This window comes from Eurypyga helias, unplaced genomic scaffold (genome assembly GCF_000690775.1).
Source record: "Eurypyga helias isolate BGI_N326 unplaced genomic scaffold, ASM69077v1 scaffold14066, whole genome shotgun sequence".
NCBI classification, from domain to species: Eukaryota; Metazoa; Chordata; class Aves; order Eurypygiformes; family Eurypygidae; genus Eurypyga; species Eurypyga helias.
This window is the reverse complement of record NW_010258675.1, coordinates 7,332-27,957: the sequence shown is the minus strand read 5'-3', so window position 1 is coordinate 27,957 and position 20,626 is coordinate 7,332. Positions and strand designations below refer to the sequence as shown.

Genomic DNA, 20,626 nt, shown 5'->3' with positions numbered 1-20,626 from the left:
TGGGAATTTTGAGGGTTCGGAGTTTTAAATGCCTTTGCCTGTAGGAAAATTCAGTTTTGAGATTTAGGTATGTGACAGTTGCTGCTGCTCAGTGTTTACGTAAAGCGCGATCTGAGGGACTCGTCTGATAGACCTGATATTGGGACATTTAGAGTCTTACCTTATCTTGGATTTCACAGGAGTAGCCTTAGTGGTGGTTTTACACGTCTGATCAATATTATGGATGGGAACCCTATATCCACGTGCAGGTGTTGTGAAAGGCTTTCAGCCCGCGCTTGGAGCTTTCCCCTTGGAGCCCCCCGTGTCTCAGTTCCCAGGCTTACCCTCACTTTTCCATCTGATGTACCTTTTCTCCATATTTAGTCAGCTAAGGCTGAGCTTGGCTTTCAGATACTCTGAAACGTTGTGTTACTCCGTAGGAAACTTGTTCCTTGCAACATCTTCTGCTTGGCAGGAATTGCTTTTCCCTATAGGTTTCTAAAATGGGCAGTTTAGCTGGACTAATGAGCAGTTCAGTGGGTAAAGGAGTCACTTAATAAAGAAACCTTAGACTAAATTTTGGACTTACAAATCTGCTTCACAGTCTGTAGCCCTGAATTGTGTCCTGCAGGTTCCTCTCCCTCCTCAAACTGGTCTCTGCAGGTGAACTGATAATTAGGATTGATTGCTGTCCCTAAAGGAGAACAGACTGCTGCTGAGAACGTGGACAGAAAATTCAGGCAACAAAATCCACATTGGTTCTCTTAGTTGTTGCTAAACAATACTGGGCTGGAAAAGGTTGGTTTCACTGGCTGGAGCCAGCACAAGGAAGGTTCCCTAAAATAGCCTCCTGCTCTATTCTTATATGGGAACCATAGCAGTAAGTGAACAATGCTTCTGGGAATCATATTGTTTGTGTCTTTGTCTCCTTCAGGGGGGTGGCGATGTGCAAAGAGCACACCAGCTTGCATCTTTGACACGGCAAACTTCACTCTCCCCTTCAGAGCAAGTCAGAACCTGACGTAAACAAACTTTGATTTGCAGCCCAGAAACTCAAGTGACAACTGCTCCACAGCATGGAGAAGCTTTGATTGACACCTCAGACCCTGAAGATGGGTAGTGGCAGGTATCTGAAGTGACACTGCTGAGCAGACACAGCAGCAGCAGCCTCCACCCAGTGAGGTCTCTAAGGCAGTTGTAAGGCGGAATCAGGACTAACACAAGGTAATTAAAAGCATCAGTGATTTCCTCCTGGGAGAAACCTAAAGTTGAGACCTCTGGAATATTTAAGTTATTAAATATTGAATCTTCCCAAAAAGGCAGAAATGACTTTAACCTGCAATTCAAATATTTCTCATCGTGTGATCCTGGAAAGCAAGATAAATAGCCTCTGTTTTGTGTAGCCTCACCTTTGCACCCCAAGAAAAATGCAAAAGGAGTTAAATTTGAACTTGGAAAGGGTGACTATTAACTGTGCTATAATGGTAACAACTTTGGGAGAAAGGTAGATTTTCTAACATGTTTCCGGATCCTTCTCATTGTTCCTGGTGCTGCATTTCTAAGACGTTCTTAAACTCTTTTCCCCAACAAAGGCAGGCAAATGTTGCCTGTAGGACCTTCTGAGAACTGATCTCCTCCCTCTTTCTACCTGAAAACGGGAGTGAAGTACAACAGCCTCGCATGAACAGTATCAGCCACTCACCATGGCTTTCCTCCCTGGAAACTCCTCTGACTGCTCCAACTGCACCCACTCTGTGGGGCCTGTGAACATTTCAAAGGCCATTTTTCTAGGTGTTATTCTAGGGGGGCTGATAGTTTTTGGGGTTTTGGGTAACATTCTGGTTATCCTCTCCGTAGCCTGCCACAGACATCTTCAGAGTGTTACCCACTATTATATTATTAACCTGGCTGTGGCTGACCTCCTCTTGACTTCCACTGTCCTGCCCTTCTCAGCTACTATGGAGATTTTGGGCTACTGGGCCTTTGGGAGAATCTTCTGCAACATCTGGGCAGCTGTTGACGTCCTTTGCTGCACTGCTTCCATCATGAGCCTCTGTATCATCTCGATAGACAGATACATCGGGGTGAGTTACCCACTGAGGTACCCAAGTATAGTGACAGAGAGGAGAGGCCTCCTGGCATTACTGTGCGTTTGGGCCCTGTCGCTGGTGATATCGATCGGACCTCTTTTTGGCTGGAAGGAACCAGCACCAGAAGATGAGACCATCTGTCAAATCACTGAGGAGCCCGGCTACGTGCTGTTCTCTGCTCTAGGCTCCTTTTACCTCCCCCTGACTATTATCTTGGTGATGTATTGCCGAGTGTATGTAGTGGCCAAAAGGGAAAACAAAGGTCTGACTTCTGGTCTGAAGACAGAGAGATCTCGTTCTGAAGAAGTGACCCTACGGATCCATCGTAAAAATGCTTCCGGAGCAAGCGGATCAGCATCCAACCCCAAGAGCAAGCATCATTTCTCAGTGCGTCTCCTCAAGTTCTCCAGGGAAAAGAAAGCTGCCAAGACCTTGGGAATAGTTGTGGGATGCTTCGTTCTGTGCTGGCTCCCGTTTTTCGTAGTAATGCCTCTTGGTAAGTAAAGCAAAACCCTCTACCTTTTACAGCACCTTCCCTGGAGAGCAGGCTGTGTTTGTGCCTGTGTACAATAACGCTGATCAGAAAAGCTCTGAGGGAATCGTTTTCTATTGGAAAGCTGTCAAAAATCAAAACGTTCACCATCACAAAGCAGTGAATGTAAACAAAGATAGTCTCAAATGAAACAAACCATCACTGGTTTAGAGAGAAGCATAAAGATCTGAAAATAAGAGGAAGAATTCAGTACTCTTTCTATATTTCTACAGAAAATACTTTTTCAGAATAAGGACTTATTTCTGAACAATTCCGCTACAGGAACAATATCTTGGGGGGTGGGTGTGTTTATATCCAAGTATGCAGCCAGCTCTTCAGGTGACAGAAATATGTAAATGGTGATATAAATATGTATGGGATATGTAAAATAAATGCATTCATGGTCAAAGTAGTTCACAGACTGGGGGACAGATCTCCTGGGGTGCTCAACACCTAATACTTCCCACTGGAAGGAAAAATTAGCTTCCTATCAGGAAATTCACACTATGAAATACCACACTCAAAATGAAATGAAGGTATTTTCTAATTTATCGTATGACCAGTCAGAAGACAGCAGTGAGGATCCATCAAACTCATTTTCTACTTCTCTGGCTTGCATCTATTGTGGAAACCCACTGAGCCCACTGGCCAAACATTGGCTTCAACCATCAGGCTGAATATGAATATTTATTCACCAGCTGTAATTCTAAAGGGGAAGAAAGTCAGGGATTTGTTCTGCTTTGCTATCACTGAAATATGAAGTAGTAATTAGAATTTTAATTAAATCTTGCTTAGTCACCTTTGATGCGATTTCAGGATTTAAAAGCAGAATACTGATTTCATACCTATATCTGAGTGTGATGTATGTGGCACATCACACTGCAGTTTGCTTTGCCACAGCTATACTAAACATTAGATTTTCAAGCATGGAACTTTAAATCTGTGAGCTGCTCAGTTTCAGAAACTTTTCTTACAGAAAAGGCTTATGCTGCAGAGGAAAAATAAAGTAAAACTGTGTGAAATTCTTAGCTAGTAAGAGAACAATGTGTGCAATTAAGAAAAAGCAGCCTTACCTGAGCATGCAAAAAAATGATTGGGGGATTTTCTTTTTAATTATTTATTTTTTAGGCCTTATAAATAGCTGTTGTTTTTCTCAATTAACCTCTACTGGGTTTACCAAGATAACCAGGTTGCTATACAAAAACCTGTCGCTAATGCTGCCATGTGAAAACCCCAAAGCTACAAAACCTTTCCTGTTGGTCAACAGTGGGAAGTGCTGGAGTTAGAGATGCAGATGTTCATGAGGAAGAGCCCTGAAAGGCCTGGCTCGTGCCATCCAGGATGTCAGCATGTTGGAATGCTGGTTGCCAAGATGTCTGAAACATACCCAAAAAGGGTTTGCGAGAACACATTAAGCACACTTCATCTGCAAAAGTGGTTGCCCACACAGAGCTGTTGTTAATTAATTTGCCCTGGATTTAAGAAATTTTCTGGACTCAAGAGTGGCTTTGCATCTTTCTTTGATCCCTTATAAGACAACTTTCTTGAGGTTAGTTTTCCTATTTCTGTGGGGTTCCTATGTTATTTTTAAAGCATATAATAAGTCTTTCAAAATCTATTTGCTACTTTTGTTTAAAGGCATAAAACTATTAAACAGACAAGTGGCACAAAATAACACATCCTCAGAAAAGCCAAGGGAACGCATCTTGAGGCAGACTGTCCCACCCAGAGATGACTGCATGTGACACTCCACACCTACACCATACAGAACATATTCCAAAAGGCGGTAACCATTTTCAGACCTATGCTGCAGACAGGCATAAGCAGGAGAAGTGATCCATCCAGGATCACGCAGCAGGTTAGGGGCAGAGGTCGGATGTCCAGAATACTCTGCTGGGGAAACCATTGGCAGTTGTGGAGTTTGCAGCACAGCTGGCTGGGCAACAAGGACTTTGTTGTGCAGAAGACCAGCTCTGCAGCTTCACGGCCATGGAACAGACCTAACCAGTGCCATCAGCTGGTGCAGCTCACTTCAGTCATTTGTAGGAGTCAGAGCCTTTCAAAAGCAGGGCACCCTCAATGAAGGTTGTCCAAGAGACAGACCTTCTTAAACTATGCTACACAAACCACTTCAGACAACTGGCAGGTGCTTGCCACCCCGTGCAGCAGAAGTTCCCAAAACATAGGTTTATTTTACAGCATCTTCAAGATCCCCACATCTATTAACATCAACTTTACCAGCCAAGAACCACTTCAAAACGAGAAACACCAGGCTTGATAAAACATACAATAAACAGGGGTAGAATCTCTTAGGGTGCAGGTACAGGAAGGGCAGGAATGGTAGAAGAATATCAAGAGGGGGATAAATGCGTGACAACCATATCAGTAGATGCTGTTGAAAATAACTGGACAAACAGTTCGAGTATCCCTGCCATAAGACAATATATTAATTGAAATCGGTGTGTAAAGTTGCCAGTTGCAATCTGTTTAAGTAATATCATTCCTACCTTCTTAGATGGGTGTAGTTTCAATCCAGGCAAAAGCTTTCAGTCCAAGAATCCAATATACCTCCTTCTCGCTTGGCTTTGCTGTTTGTGGAGTCCGCCAGGGAATGATAATCCTGTTGCAGGAAAAGAACTGAGGTTGCAGTTTGTTTTTTCTCTTCATGCTGGCATGCAAACACACCCTTCACAAGACTTTAAGTGTCAAAACAGATGACTTCCCCTCAAACAAGTCAGGTTTTCATTTCCACATGCACTTCCTCTCCCTCTTTACAGGTGATGCAGCAGATCCACTCCTAGTCTCAAAGCTTTCCTGTACAAGCTTCTTTGAACTCACATATCTTCACACATTGCTTAACAAAGCCTTCCAAGTCAAAGCTCAAGTGTGTCCCAACTAGATCCACAGCCTTTTATTCCCCCAAAGAAATCTCAGTTCCTCTCTAGGCACACAGCTTTCCTAGTGTAATGAAAGGTCCTTTCCCATGATAGTTTAGGGAAGGTTTAGACTGACTGAAATGCAGACTAAGAGGTAGCAATAGGCACCTACATAGGAGTTTAAACACAGCCAGCAAGGACTCTGATGTCCTTTGTCTAAGTCCATTAGCTTTGACCTTAATTTTCTTAACTCAAATTCTGTGTCTGATCTGCAGCAGGGTAAGTCCGATGGTGTAAAGTGCTTTTTGTTCTGCAGACCTTCCTTTGAATTGCTATTACACAGAATAAGCTGTAAACTCATTGCTGAATTAACTTTACTGGGGGAATTCTGCACGGACTTTTCCTATAAACGTGATTGCCGAAGAGCAACCATGTCCAGCCCTTTAGCCCTAGTATTAGGTTGTAAAGAAAGCCTGGTGTCCATGTCCACCTACAGCTCTCTGAAACTGCTTCCCAAGCAGATGATTTTCAGATATGTCCACCAAACTTTCCTCATTCTACACTAGGCACCCACCTTTCAATAAGGATACAAAGGAAATATTCAACAGAAGGAAACATCTGTCTTCAGAATAGATTAATTGACTGTTTAGGAGCTCTGAATACTTTCACTAAGTGCCCTTTGGTTAGTACAGGCTGACATTTGCGCCAGGCTGACTACGAGAACATGCTACCCCATCCAGGTAGCCCATTATTCTGCCCTTCACAGAAGGCAAGCTGGAAAGGATGTTTCCTAGTCCACTTCAGGGCTATTGCTCTCGCCTATCTTCTACAGCCATCCCATCAATTTCTTAACCTCTTATTTGTCTTTTGCAACACTTAATCACCATATTCCCAATTGCTAGCCACTTATGAATCCCTTGAGCACCCCCACTTAACATACCCTCATGTTAATTTGCATAGCGAGAAGAGCTTTAAAAGCTTTTTAGTGCTGACCTTCACACTCTGGTTACCTTGGCTTGGCTCCTTTCTCAAAATATAACTGCAGTAAAGCACCCCATTCCAATAGCCAGGAGTGCAAGGCAGAGGTCATGACCAAGGGATTACACTCTGCACATTCCTTTATATAAACAAGGATACACTGCTTTACTGATGGGAATTAAGATCTATGATCTAGCTAGTAGGATTAGCAGGTGATAGAGCTGCATTTCTGTTTTATACATAAGTCAAAACCTTCTTATCACCAAGGGGTTGTTTTGGGTTTTTTTGAAGTGAGCTATAAAGCAAAGTCCTGCTTCTCACCTCAACGTTCTTTAAGATCTTGTTTGGCATGTTGCCCAAGTTCTTTCAGGTCTTGGGAGGAGAAAAAAAAAAAAGGCCTTAAAGTAAAAGCATTATTGCCTTCCAAATTGCAGCAAACATGTTTTCTCAGGTGCCAGAAAACAGAGACTACCTGAAGCTAAACCAAAAACCTGAGACCAGGCTCCTGGAGGAACTTGAGCCTCAAAGGCCAGCAAGAGCAGGGCTGTCCCAGGAGGGAGGACAACCCAGAAAAGAAGGTGCCAACAGCACAGGCAGGAGCCATGCCCACCCCAAAAGCGTGCACTCACCATGCTGGAGCAGAAGCAGGCAGAGGTGGTATCCAGGAGTGAGATAGTATCTCAGCCTATAGCCCAGTAATCAACAGACAAACACAGAACAAAATAGAGTCTGTAAAGAACAAGCTTGAGCTTGCCTACATCACTCAAAGATAGCTAAGTAGAAGACCCTGCCCTTATATACAGCTCCCAGGCCAATAGGCAGAGCGTCTGTGGGTAGAGGCCACAGATGAGGCTCATCTGGGCAATGAGGGCTTGTTGGGCCCTGGTATTCTGCAATAATAGCTGCCACACAGCATGTTCCTTCTGTTTCTGGGTTGGTTTTTTTTTTCCTCTTGCAATTGCTAGAAAGGGACATAGAAAGAAATACTCAGAGCTGTCAGAGTCTAGAAATTCAGTGCATGCCTGTAGCAATGTAACCTCACCATCACCTTGGAAAGTGGTGCCAACAGACAGAGCAGACCTGCAGACCTTTTCCTGGAGCTGGAAGACACTTATGAGTTGCTCTGGGAATTTTTCAGGTTTATTTTCAACAATATAGATGACTGCTCAGAGATTGTTTCAAGGTGAAACATGCACAGAACTGATGGAAAAAAGAAAAAGGGCTGGAATATTACAAGAATGGTCCTAAACTGGGATAGATGGTTCATCTTAACAAACCCTCAGAAGCAAACAAACTCACAGAGCTTTATCTCTTATCTCTTTTCTGTGGCAAGTTAGTTTATATCTGTCTGGTTGTAGATGTGTTCAGAAGCAGAAAGAAGAAAAAAGGGAAAGCCTGAGCTACGTTGTCACAGGGGAAAAAACAATCCAGACTACTAAACTGGGCAAGAGAGAGGAAGGCTTTTAGCATTTGTCAATCATTCTCATGATGAAGAGAGAAGAAAAGAGGATACACTGGAGGGTATTTATATTTGTAGTAGAGTAGTAAATTAGTCTTGTGAGCAGACACAAACACCGTCAAGGGAATCCTCTAATCCTGCCGACGTGCCTGTCTGCAGCTGGTTTCTAATTACCATTTTGTGGTTGTTTTTCAAATGGAGTCAAAGAGAATGACTTTTTACTTTCACTAGAGGTAAACCAGAAAAATTAAATGCATTTGTCTATCTCTGCCATTGATGCAGTATCTCAGGAGGTCACAGGTTGGGGAGTGGGAACATGCACTGACATCTGGAGGCTGGTGGATTTATCCCTGTGTTTTCCTGTGAGGTTTGCATTTGTTGTCTGTATCAGCACTTGTTATATATTTTAGTAAGGTGGCTGATATAACTATGGCACCTTGCTTGGGCCCCAGGCGCAAGCGTTCATACCCAGTCCACTTGGCTGTAAATGAGAAGCTTATTTTTGGAAGCCAAAGGTGGCCAGATGACAGAAAAGCTGTTTGTATGTTATCAGATACAGAAATTAATTTCCCTTAATCGCACTGCTCAAGCATGACCTGTCGTCCTCTGTGTTGCAGTGCTGGGACAACACAAACTTCAGTTTTGTCTGTGAGGATACAGTATTTCTCAAAGGTTGTGTTTTAAGGACCCATCTGATTTTTGATACCAGTGAAAAGCCTGTCAGGTAGAGCTTTATGGCCTCTTGCTCTTTTCAAGACCATCTGAGTCTTGATTCAATGTGTTCTCCTGCCAGAACATGCTCAAATCAACTCCCACTGTTTCTGGATAAGCCATCCTGCACCCTGCCCACTTACTGTCAAAATAACTGGGCTTCAGACCATGTTCTTTTGCCTTCGTGAATCACCTTCGTGAACCAGAATACGACAGAGTCAGGGAAGTAAAGTCAGGGTCTCTACTTCACCCATATCTTATCACAGCAGGAGTTCAAATACCTGCTACTGTCTTGGAGTTTATACCCTGCAATTCACTCTGTCCCCTACCTAGCGGCTCCTGCAGACAGCAGCGTTTTCATGAGCAAAATCCGGGAACACCGTTTCACAGTAACACACAGGCTCCAGCTGTGTGATATTCTGAGAGCAGTTTAGGTATGGTTTTTAGGGTCTTTTGGGGGCACAAAAAGGCAGCGCTTGTGATTCATTCATCCCCCATAGTTGGAGCAGCAGTGTAGCAGGAACTGTGACGGTGTGAGATTCAGCAGTGAGCTGGGATCCCTCACTAACGGGGTAACTGTAGGTGCTGAACAGTCACCAATTTCCTGCAGAACAGAAATAATTCTGATTGATGAAACTGAAGCAATGGGCAGTATTGCCTTATCCTGTTAAAGAGAAGGTGTTTACATGTTGGGAGGGTAAATAAGTTTGCTGGTGGGGAAAATAAGAAAGAGAAAGCCGAAGTTTTCCTGGGGAGAACATGTGTAGAATTGCACCAGCCTTCCAGGGAATCATAGTGAAAAATATGGGACTACAATATAGTACCCTGGAATTTCCACATACAGAAGATAAATAGCTTCACTTCTTCTCATGAACCTTCTCATAGAACAGGATAGGTGGTCTCACAGGAGTAAATAGAATCATTGCATCCTCCTGTCCCCCCCTCCCCTTTCCCTGGGGGGCAGAGAGTAAGGCAAGCAGCCCATGCACTCCCTCGACATCATCAGGGCTGGCTTGTCCAGATATTCAGAGAAGCAAGGATCTGAATTCGCTTTCTTTTCATTGTTCAGCTGATAATAATGTATTAAAATTAATAAAAGCTGTGACAACCTAACCCCCAATGTAGTTTTCGTATCAGAAAATACTGAAGTCCAGCCATGGAGGAAATATTCAGAACTCGATTCCCCACATTAGCATTTCAGTGTGTTCCCTTGGTGACAAAAAGAAAAAAAAGAAATAAAGGGGAAAAAAACCACATAATAAAGCCCCAGCTCATTCTCTGCAGGTCAGGGAGAAAAAGAGGTGGAGGTCAGGGAGAGAAAGGGTGTTTACACTCCTTGAGTCATGGAGCACAAGTGTGTGTCTGTCAAACCAATGAATGAGGAGAAAATAAGCCATGAAGATAAACAGCTAAGACATTTCCTTGGCAAGTTTTTGGGTTTTGGGTGGTTTGTTTGTTTGTTTTTTGGGGTTTTTTTCCTAATCAAAAGGGGCATTTTTCATAAACACAAACTGGAAAGCTCTTTTTGGTCTAAGTTGGTAACTCAGCTACACTGAAGCAATGGCAAAGATCCCACTGACTTCCCCATGGCCAATATTTCTCCACCGTTACTGAGTCCTGAAACGTTGTGTCCCACTGACTCATACCGCAGCAAAGCAGCGGAAGGAATTGGTGATATTAATAGGCATTTAAACTGAAAACAAGAGAGAGAAAGTGGAGTCGGTTGTGCTGTGTTGCATGATTCACATCTGTGGGTCACATGCAAGCGCTACCTGCCAGAGAAGGCTTGTCCTTGTCTTCCAAATGTTCCTGCTCTGTGTAGTCACCACTTACAAGTCCCTGGAGTGAATGAACCAAGAATGTCACTTTTCACTTGCTTTCAATCGTCATGGTGCAATTTGGGATTTGTTAGTGATTGAAAGGCGATGAGTGATTCTCCGACCCCATCTAGAAACTGTCAGGGTTTATCTTCAATTTGGATCCCTAAAAGATAGATACTCAGCTTTCTCTGAAGAAAATAATCCCAGTGTTGCTAACCCCAAAGCTTCCAAAAATCACGACCAACAACTACATAGTGACAAACACGTGAGACAGGCTGAGATAGACTCATCTTTTCAAACTATTCTCTGAACCGCCCACTTGTTATGTTCTAATTTTTAAAGGAAAGCTAAGATTTTGTTGTAAGTGCATGACTCCAAGAGTGAGGGCTTCGGGACAAATATCAACTATCTTAGAAATGCGAGCAACTGGATCCAAAATCGTTCCGCCGCAGTAACAGCATGGGAGCTGGAATGTCAATGACAATGAAACTGATTTGTAAACCAATGTAATTATTTGAGTTTACATGGGTAACAAAACCTCAGTTTACCTTCCCATGGTTTTTTATCAGCTTTCTAAATCTGCAACTACCCACAGTGAATCTGGAAATAGTTGCTTGCTGAGATATTTGCTCTTTGCCAGAAATATCATCCATCGTAAGTGGGTGCAATATGAAACAGAGCATAAACTAGGTCTGAAAAAATGCAAATAATCAGAGCACCATTCCCAGGCCTCCCACCATTCCCATTCCTGTTGCCTGCCCTTTCCACCTCTCACCTGTGTCCGAACACCCACACCCTCCTGATGCCCCAGAGATCTGAATTCAGGCCCTTCCCTTGTGAACAGAATAAGTTCTCATTCCTCCCTCTATGTCTGTTTATGATGAGTGAGTGCTATCTAGGCACAAAGTCTCTCTCATTTTCCACCCAAATCAGCCACAATATTTCAGGCCCCAGGACAGGTATGGCTGCAAACATGCAAGACTTGCCAGATGCAGGCTCTTACCCTTCCTCACACCTATGAACCATTCTTCTGCATTCGTTGTGTTAATTTGATTGTACGAACCCAGGGTTCTTTGATCCCAGTTTTTGTTCCCACAGAAAATACGTTCCATAAGGAAGCAGCAGGGTGAGACGTGCTGGGAAAGCATATATGTACAGAGGGCAGCTGTTGCATGTCTGCAGCCATACACGTATATATAAAAATACTCTTTCCAGGGGGTGGTTTGTGTCTGACCCAAGATGCAGTATAGAGTGCCAGTCTTATGGAATAAAGTTCAGTGCTAACACTGAGCCTGGGAACACAAGATGTAACACATTTATCAATGTTTGTGGAGCAGACTGCCTCCTGAGAGATCGAGGGTGGCCCTGGTAGAGAGTCAATCTGTGTGGGGACATCAGTGCTCCTCCGTGCTTCATCCTCTGGGTCTTTAGGGCAACCGCTCTGGAATAGCTGCTGCTCTCTAGCCTGACCCCTTTAGGGTAGATCCCAGGACCTGAGCTTTAAGCTTGGCCTCTCTGTAAACCAGACCACTACCCCTGCTCTCAGTTCACTGTGATCCCAGAGGCGTATTTCCTACGCATCAGAGGCAAGAGATGCCAGGATTTTTGTTTGACTTCAGGGCAAGGTTTGAGATTGGTACCTCTGATTCCCTAGGACCCTTCAAGCCCTGATAACATAACAGTAACTGAGAAACACTGTTTGGTTCCCTGCTCACAGGGTGAGCAGGCACTGCTGTCACCTGGAGTGGAGTCTGTAACGTACAGCATAAAAGGAGGAAAAAAGTAGTGAACTGAAACAGAGCTGCAAGATTTAGTAGCAGCGATGGATTTTAACACCACTATGCGTCCACGGGTCATAAAAACGTGTGGGATCGCATGGTGCTGACAGACGTGATGCAGAGTAAACAAATCACACAGGTTTCTGTAGTCTGGCAGCTTCTAAATCCCTCCGTGCTGTCCATCAGGGAAACGACGCATGGCATTGGGACTGTTTTTTAAATAACCTATAATCAAGCCGCTCTGTAACTTCTGACAAATGACAAAGTCAAATTACATCTTTGTGACTGAATTGGCACTTACTCACCAGGAGGTACACGGAAAACTTCTCAGATCTGAAGACACTTCTAGTTGACAAACAGGAAAATAAACGATGAGGGAAGGGAATGCAATCCTGACATTTTCAGGAATGAGTGATGAAATACTTAATGGCAAAGGATCTCAGGAGGCTAATAGTAGATTTTATTTTATTTAATTTTCATATAACAAGCAATTGAATTGTGCTACTGACACATGAGAGCACTCAACCTTTGGAAAACAAAGCTGGAATTCAAGCATCATTTAGTCAATCTACAATTCAATGGCATTAAGAGATCAGTTGGAGTTTTCTTTACTGTTCTTCCAGCACAGACTGCAAGGAGACAGTGGAAGATGAAGTCTCTAGTAATCAGTTTTGCCACTATTTGCCATTTTATTCCTGACAGTGTACCAGGGAAGACATTAAGGCCTGTGGATAGGATAGAGCATTAGCTTTAAGAAAGAAAGCTTTTCACCTCTCAGCTGCTGCTCACTACCCAGCTACTACATTACAGGGTGCCTGGATGGCAGCACTTTATTAATCTATGATCACACCTAGCCTAGAGTGACAGAACTGGAAAAGCTTGCTCTGGAGAATTAGGTGCTATAATAATCCTGTTTTCTCACTCCTAGCTGCTAGTAGGCAAGTGTCCAAACCTGAGCTGACACTAATTGGCAGCTGTCAAGTGGCCAAGGGCTGAATGGATGCGGACTCTGGACTGCTCACCGCAGTTCCAGCTGGTTTCTCTGTACTGCCTCGCTGGTACGTAGGTGACAGACAGTGTTATACAGTATTCCCTAAAGAAGAGAGAACTCACCACTCTGCTTTGTTGTTTCATCTCATGGTTGATTATGGTCATTGTTTAAAAAAAACCCAAAACACGAAGTCTGTGTTTTATTTCTACTGTGAACTCCTCCGACTTGAGCTGCCAGCCACTGCCCAGTTTGAGGTCTGAGCGCGCTGAACAAACCCCTTTGTCACCAGGCTTAGCAGCGCTGTTCGACAATTACTCCCGCTTGCTACCAGATACATCAACCACTGATATTAATCACAACAGCCACATCACTGAATATTAAAGGCCTGGAAGAAAAGAATGCATTCTTAGTATTCTGTGGGGAAGAACACGACTCCCCAGGGACGTGAAGAATACGCAGTTTATCCCCTTTTGCCAGATACTTGGGTAACCAACAGAAAAGATCAGGGAAAGGTTCTGCACTGCAGAGGTAACCAGGTGTCTGCAATAGCAGGGCACTGCTTTCTGCAGCCCTTGGAACAGGCCATCACACTTCCACAGAGGCACAAAGCAAATGCTGACACATCAGTAGTTCCTCACAGCAGCCCCGCAACGTACAGAGGGATTTTGCTCATTAGACAAAGAAGATTCAGGCAGTAATTTTTTTTTTTGCACCCTGTACAATAATTCAGTGGCTCAAGGTTTAGACATGCTGGTCTTGATTTATACTGTTCTGGAAGTAAAATTATTTCTACTTCTCTTCATCTCTGTCACATATTGGGCCCATTGACCATCAATTCCAGCCTCAGCACTTTCAAGATGCTACTGACACTATTTCTTCCTATTGACATTTGTGCTGTTTTGTTCACAGGGGAACACACAGCTATCATGAAGCCTGGAGACAGTTTTAGCTGGTCTAAACTTACGAAACATGCCTGACTGGCACAGCCAAATGCACAGCAGAGCAAAGCTGCTGTCCTAAAGCCCAAGTTGTATCCACCCCTGGAAAGAAAGCGTTAAAGACAGCGCGCGATGGGGTCTGCAGACAGCAAAGTTTATATGCTGTTAAAGCTGCTTCATTTTCTTTTCACTGTGTGCCATTCCAAGGCAACAAGTCTCTACACTAATGAACCAAAAAAGGTTACATTAATAAATTAGCATGCAGATCCCCACCCCAAAAAAAGAGCAAGGCAGACTCTGACACTGGTTTTCTATTTTTAACAGGCTTTGGCAAAGCACTAGCATTCCATTTAGAGTAAGCCAGAAGTTGCAGCAAACAGGAATTGTTATTGTTTACCCATTTTTACACTCAGCCTCACACAGCTGATTCCCTAAACCAAGATCTGTTTCACCTTTTGTCTTAACACAGAATGGGAAAGCGGTAGATAGGCTGCTATTAAATGAGATAAAGCAAAAATGGAGCAAGATTTGGGCATTGAGAAGCCTTTCGTTATTTTTCATCTGCCAATGACTTCAGCCAGAATGTTCTTTCAGAACACTATTTAGCTGTTTTTCACTAAAGCAAATCAGCGTTAATTTGCTGAGAAGAATCCTGGGTTGTGGATACGCCTGCTCACTCATGTTTAAGAGCAAAACAGCGTTTGCTTTCTTTAGCACAACATTTTTGGTCTTAAAAACTGGCCGGTATTGAAACTGAGAGAAAAACTGCTCTAGCTAGCTAGCTTTGAGTAACACAGCAGCAGTGACGGGGGATCGTGTTTGATACCTGGGTTGTAACGGGGGTTGGAACTGGAGGTTCAGCCCCACCACTACACAGAACGAGCTCCTGTCGCACGTTCTGCACTGCCTTTGGGTATTCTCACTGTCTCACTTCTCTGCTGCTCCAACATACTCCAGATGGCCCGGCTCTGAGGGGACCTTTCCCAAGGCAGAGATAACTGGAAAGCTTCTCACCCTGCCACATTTCCTATTTCTTCCCTTGCATCAGCGTGTCCTCTGGGCCCACCAGCTCCCCTCGGAGGGCAGCAGCTGGTGCCATGGCAAGAAGACGTTGCTCTGCATTTTGCAGCGCAGACCGTGTTCAGCAGAACGAGCAAGTCATTAATCATGCTGCGCTGTTTGCCTCTGGTTCAGGCAATATTTTGATACATTCTCACACAGGCGAAACCACCCTGAGAATTCCTCTCCGGCTTTTGCCGCTTGAAAGCATTTGCCGTGCTTGCTGCAGCTCTGTTTGACAAAGATGGGTAGAAAAAGATACAAACCAAAAGTTCAGCGTCACCCAGAATTAACTTAGAACACCTTCTGACTGCATTATTAGCTTTTCCGAAGTCAGGGGAAGCACAACCAGCAGGTCAGTCCCTGTAAAGCGTAGGAGCTGCTTACAGACACAGTTAGACTGCAGAAGATGACAAACGTGTCGATGCCTAAATCTTCCACAGTTCTTCTTTCAACACGATTTTTCCAGAGGGAAGCAGGAAGACAAGACCTGTCATTGCAAAAAGGTTCTGTTCATTATAAACTTGACTATAAAGTCCAAAACAAGCCAATTACGTTTTCTGGGGAATTGTTTTTCTTCCTGTGCCCAAAGTAATTACTGACACTGCTACGATAGAACCATTCCTTTTTCTTTTCGTTCTCTTACAGGAGGCAAGTAAAAAACAGCCTTTCCCCTTCACAACATGTGACAAATATTTTTCTCTTTCTCTGGTTGTAGATTCATTTTGCAAAACTGGTCCTAGGAGAGCTGTTATCACTTATTCCCACCCCAGCATCACACTGAGTTTAGTTTTCTGGTTCATTCGCATTCAGACGATACTGGTTTTATTTCTAATCAAAGAGAAGTACAAAATGCGAGAATTAGAGAATGTTGTTACAATGGCCATTTTCCAGTGTCATTCAAGAAAAGCAACAAATTCCTAAACATTCTCTGCAAGCAGGTATCATAGAATCATGAATGGTTTGGGTTGGAAGGGACATTAAAGATCATGTAGTTCCACCCCCCCTGCCATGAACAGGGACACCTTGCACTAGACCAGGTTGCTCCAAGGCTCATCCAGCCTGGCCTTGGACACTCCCAGGGGTGGGGCATCCACAGCTTCTCTGGGCAACCTGTCCCAGTGCTTCACCACCCTCTCGGGGAAGAACTTCTTCCTGATATCTAATCTAAACCTCCCCACTTTCAATTTAACCCTGTTACCCCTTGTCCTGTCACTCCTTGCCCTTGTAAAAAGGCCCCCCCAGCTTCCTTGTAGCCCCTTCAGGTACTGGAAGGCTGCTATAAGGTCTCCCCAGATCCTTCTCTTCTGCAGGCTGAACACCCCAACTCTCCCAGCCTGTCCCCATGGCAGAGGGGCTCCAGCCCTCGGAGCATCTCCGTGGCCTCCTCTGTACTTGCTCCAACCGGTCTATATCCTTCTGATGCTGAGAATATCTTCTATATCTTAAATATGTCTCCGTAGTTTTATAGTAACACCTCTCCATGAACAAATCTCTCAAGCATTTACTGACATCCTATTCAAATCATTTAAAAACTTGCTTATAAAAGCAGTAAGGACATCAAGTTGTAGTTAAAAAAAAAGTTTGACATTAGGAAAAATGTTCCCAAGATTTGAAATGAGCTGATAACTCATAATTAAATCATATGTTATCATATATCATAATCTATTTTTTACAAAGGGTATTAGTGATGCTGTTTAATTTTCAGTTCTCATGGTCACTTGTAGTTTTCTGTTGTTGTGCCAAGACAGTGAAGACAAGTTACAACCCTGTCACTGATATGTTGAATAAGCGTCATCAAAAGATATCAATTTTCTTGAATGTTATCCTGCCTTCTATAGAATAAAAAGTCTCATAGTACTTTCCTTACTAAGGAGCCATCTAAGTTCTTGCTCTCTGAATTGTCTCTGGGAGATAAACTTGAAAGTACGTATCAGTACATATATACATATATTATATGTATATATATATAATGGCTGCCCATGAGACCCTCTCCATTGTTCACTGACATAAGAAGGAACCTTTCCTTTAACATCTCTGAATTACAGATGCATTCTCTGAGACAGAAAAATGTGGATAGATAGATTTTCTAAAGGTTTCAAGGGAAAATGAGTACTCAATACTTTATCATTTTTAAGACTTCTAGCTGGAATGCAGTCAGCTTCATAATCCTACTGTTCACTTACTCTGACTTCAGAAATGGTGTGATTTTCTTGCCATTTGAAACCGCTTTTGATGACCTCCTAGATATGACTGTTATTTGGCCAACTAATCTTGAATTAGAAATCCCAGAGGAAGCAATTTTCCTCTAACAGTCCCCTTGCTTGCCTCTCTGGCTGTAAATGGGAATGCGAAGCTCATATAATAAAGTAGATGAATTGATTTCTGATAAAACATCCATGTAGTCATATGACACCATGTATTTTGAAAGAATTTTTCCTGCAGGAATTGGGCTTCACTAACAATTTTCCCAAAACAGAACAGAATTTTATTTATTTTTTCCAGTGTTTGAGTTTCTTTGGTTACCTGCAATTTCTCACTGCCCCTGTCTTAACATTCTGTGTATTTTCCATTTTAGGTTCTTTCTTTCCTGCAATCAAACCCCCGGACACACTTTTTAAAATAACATTTTGGCTTGGATATTTAAACAGCTGCATCAACCCCATAATCTATCCGTGCTCAAGTCAAGAGTTTAAGAAAGCGTTCCAAAACGTCCTCAGAGCGCAGTGCTTCCCAAGGAAGCAAGCAGCAAAGAAGCAATCCCCAAGTTTCAACCTCAACCATCCCACTAGCCAAAGCATGGAGAGTGGCAAAGGTGTGGTCCGTATCCCTGTTGGCTCGGGAGAAACCTTCTATAAGATTTCCAAGTCGGATGGGGTCTGTGAATGGAAGATATTCTCTGCCGTGCAAAGCATGCCTGCAAAAAATGCAGTTTCTAAAGACTGTACTGCTGCCAAAGCGAAAAGTAAAGGCTTCCTCCAGGAATGCTGCTGTGCAGGCACTTCAGGGAACCTTGTCCATGAAAACTGTAAAGTGCCAACCATTAAAATACACACCATCTCCCTCAGTGAAAACGGGGAGGACGTCTAAAGGACTGAACGTGCCTACCAGCACCGGCTGGCACACCCATGGCTCTGCTAATGGGATGTTGCTCTTTTTATTGGGAAGTAGAAGCAGATGCTACAGCAGTTGAAAAGATCCAGATGAAACAAACAGCATACTGTAAAACAGGGCCAAAGCATTTGAGGAGGGATGTCTTTGAGTGCTGGTAGCCTGAACAAAGCCCCTTAAAGACCCCAAATGGCTTCAGTGGATGGTGAGCATCCTACGGTCTTCCGAGAGACTGCCCTCTGCAAGTCATTTGCCTGATGTTTAAAGGCTTCATTTTTCACTGAATTCCCCTATTTCAAAGTTCCTACTGCTCTGATTTATGTGCAGTGAGGGAGAAGGAGCAAACTACAAAGATCCCATGCTGATTTCAGCACGGATACTTCCAGTCAGCTCCACATTTAGAGCCATTTTGTGATTCTACTCACCCGTCCAAAAAAAAGCTAAACCTCCGTTCAACAGCTGGGAAAGCTGAGGTTGGGATGCTCAGGTCTTGGGACAGTGTTTACAGATCTCTGCTTACTTTTCATTAAGGGACTGTGGACAAGAATGTTTTCCCACCATGTCTTGCCTCTTTTGTTCACGTCCAGGTCCTGGCTCGGCAAGGTTCTGCACGCCTTGTTGAAGGGAACAGGCAGCAGTTTGGATTTGCATCTTCAGCTGGGCAGTCTCATGAGTCCTCATGAGGCGGGGATTTGGTCTTCTGTAATGCCCACGAGGCTGCTTGTCCTCAACCTGTCTGAAAAGCAATCCCTTCAGCTCACAGAGAATAGCAAAACCACCATCTTGGCTCTTGCCCTGCTTGGAGTCGTTCTAAATTCCCCTTCGTGCTGTGAAATTCAGTAAACTCCATTGCCAAGGGAAATGATCCAAGTGGCTGCACTCCACCTAGCTTCAGAGACCAGCCAGAACTTTGCCTTTTTCTCCAACCAACCTCCCAAACTTCCAAACAAAACCAAATGAAAATTTGCATGCATCCTAGGTTTGTTTGGAAGATCTCTGTGCTTTGATGTGGGTCTAATAAGATTCAAAACGAGGTGAGTCATCATGAAATGAGGCTCAAAGAGGTCACTTCCCCTCATCCATTTGTTTTCCTTGTGCTGAGTCCAGCAGGGACCTGCTTAAAAACTTCAGTAACTCCGTGCTCAGGTGCTTGCTAGTCAAATCAGTGCCACAGTCACTGGAAAAGCCTCAGACATTTTGCTCTCTCCCTGCCCAGTGTTATGCTACATTCCTTTTCTGACTCCTTCAGTAACAAGTGCTCTGAGCTCTCTATGAGATCCTGGGTACCCTGGAGTCAAGAACTTGACCCCCGTTCTGAGGAGTGGGAGTTAAGCACGTTAAATGACTTAAGGACATACATCCCCATGAGAAAGGGCCACCCTTGGGGAATTTGGGGAAAAGCATTTGGAAGCGTGTTATATTTTAATACCGCTAATCCAAATAAATAAATAAATGAGCTGTTCAGCATCTGGAAGAAATAGTGGGAGGAATTCTCTGTACAATATTAGAAATAAGCAGCTCTTGACATAACTCCTCCTGAGCCTGCCAAGTAAGAATGCAGCTTCTTGAAACAACACATAAGCCTTTACTCATGTCTCAATGTCAGCTCCTGTGCTGAGTATCTACTGGCTTGGAAAGGGAAAGGGCTTAAGATCAGGTTAGCTTTTACAGGATAGGGCCTTGAAAGGACACCTTGATATTACTGATAAGGAATCATTGTTTATTCATCTCTCATTCAGTATTAAGTCCCCAGTGTAGAAAATTTCAGTCTTCTATGTCTTTTATTTATGCATGAGGGAGCTTTCTTTCCTCCTGCAGACACACATTTGCAGCTAGAACATTATTGGACAATTTGCAAAAGTAAAATCTGATCCTTGGAGTTCTTGCAATACTGTTGCTTTGCACAGTCCTGGAATCAGCAAGCAACCTCCGAGTATAAATGCACTTTACAGCTCTATATGGCCAGGATGCTTGCCCAGCACTGCCACTCTCAGTAAATGTTGAGCTCAAGGAGAAAGAGTCAATGGACCTAAGCCTGTGTTTTGTGTAGGCAATTCACAGCAGCAGAACAGGTCAGCTAATTTTCCCCTACATTTGGCCCTGTTCTCAATGCATTAAAATTATTGTGTAAGATCAGTACAAAGAGCCCATTTACAGATCTTGCTAGTCTTGCAGGGTCAAAAGTAAAACCTGTAAAAGTAAGAATCATGACTTTGGACAGATTCACTAGTACTTCCTCAGACACCAGCCTGATGGAGCTATGCCAGAAAACAAGAAAGGTGTAAAAGACCTGGTAAAGTCGGC

General features: G+C 43.5%; 1 protein-coding gene across 1 annotated transcript; it reads left to right on the top strand.

Moving 5' to 3' along the window:
• Positions 1-1,682: 1,682 nt before the first annotated feature.
• ADRA1A (adrenoceptor alpha 1A) lies at positions 1,683-18,301 on the top strand. Its single transcript, XM_010154441.1, has 2 exons — positions 1,683-2,565; positions 17,790-18,301. Exons 1-2 carry the CDS (start codon positions 1,683-1,685, stop codon positions 18,299-18,301), a joined length of 1,395 nt encoding a protein of 464 aa, XP_010152743.1.
• Positions 18,302-20,626: the final 2,325 nt, after the last annotated feature.

What these genes read in the sequence shown, in the direction of transcription:
- ADRA1A (XM_010154441.1), top strand. Translation starts at nt 1,683, where the DNA reads ATGGCTTTCCTCCCTGGAAACTCCTCTGACTGCTCCAACTGCACCCAC. An exon ending in TTTCGTAGTAATGCCTCTTG is followed by an intron (nt 2,566 to 17,789) that starts GTAAGTAAAGCA and finishes TTTCCATTTTAG; the next exon opens with GTTCTTTCTTTCCTGCAATC.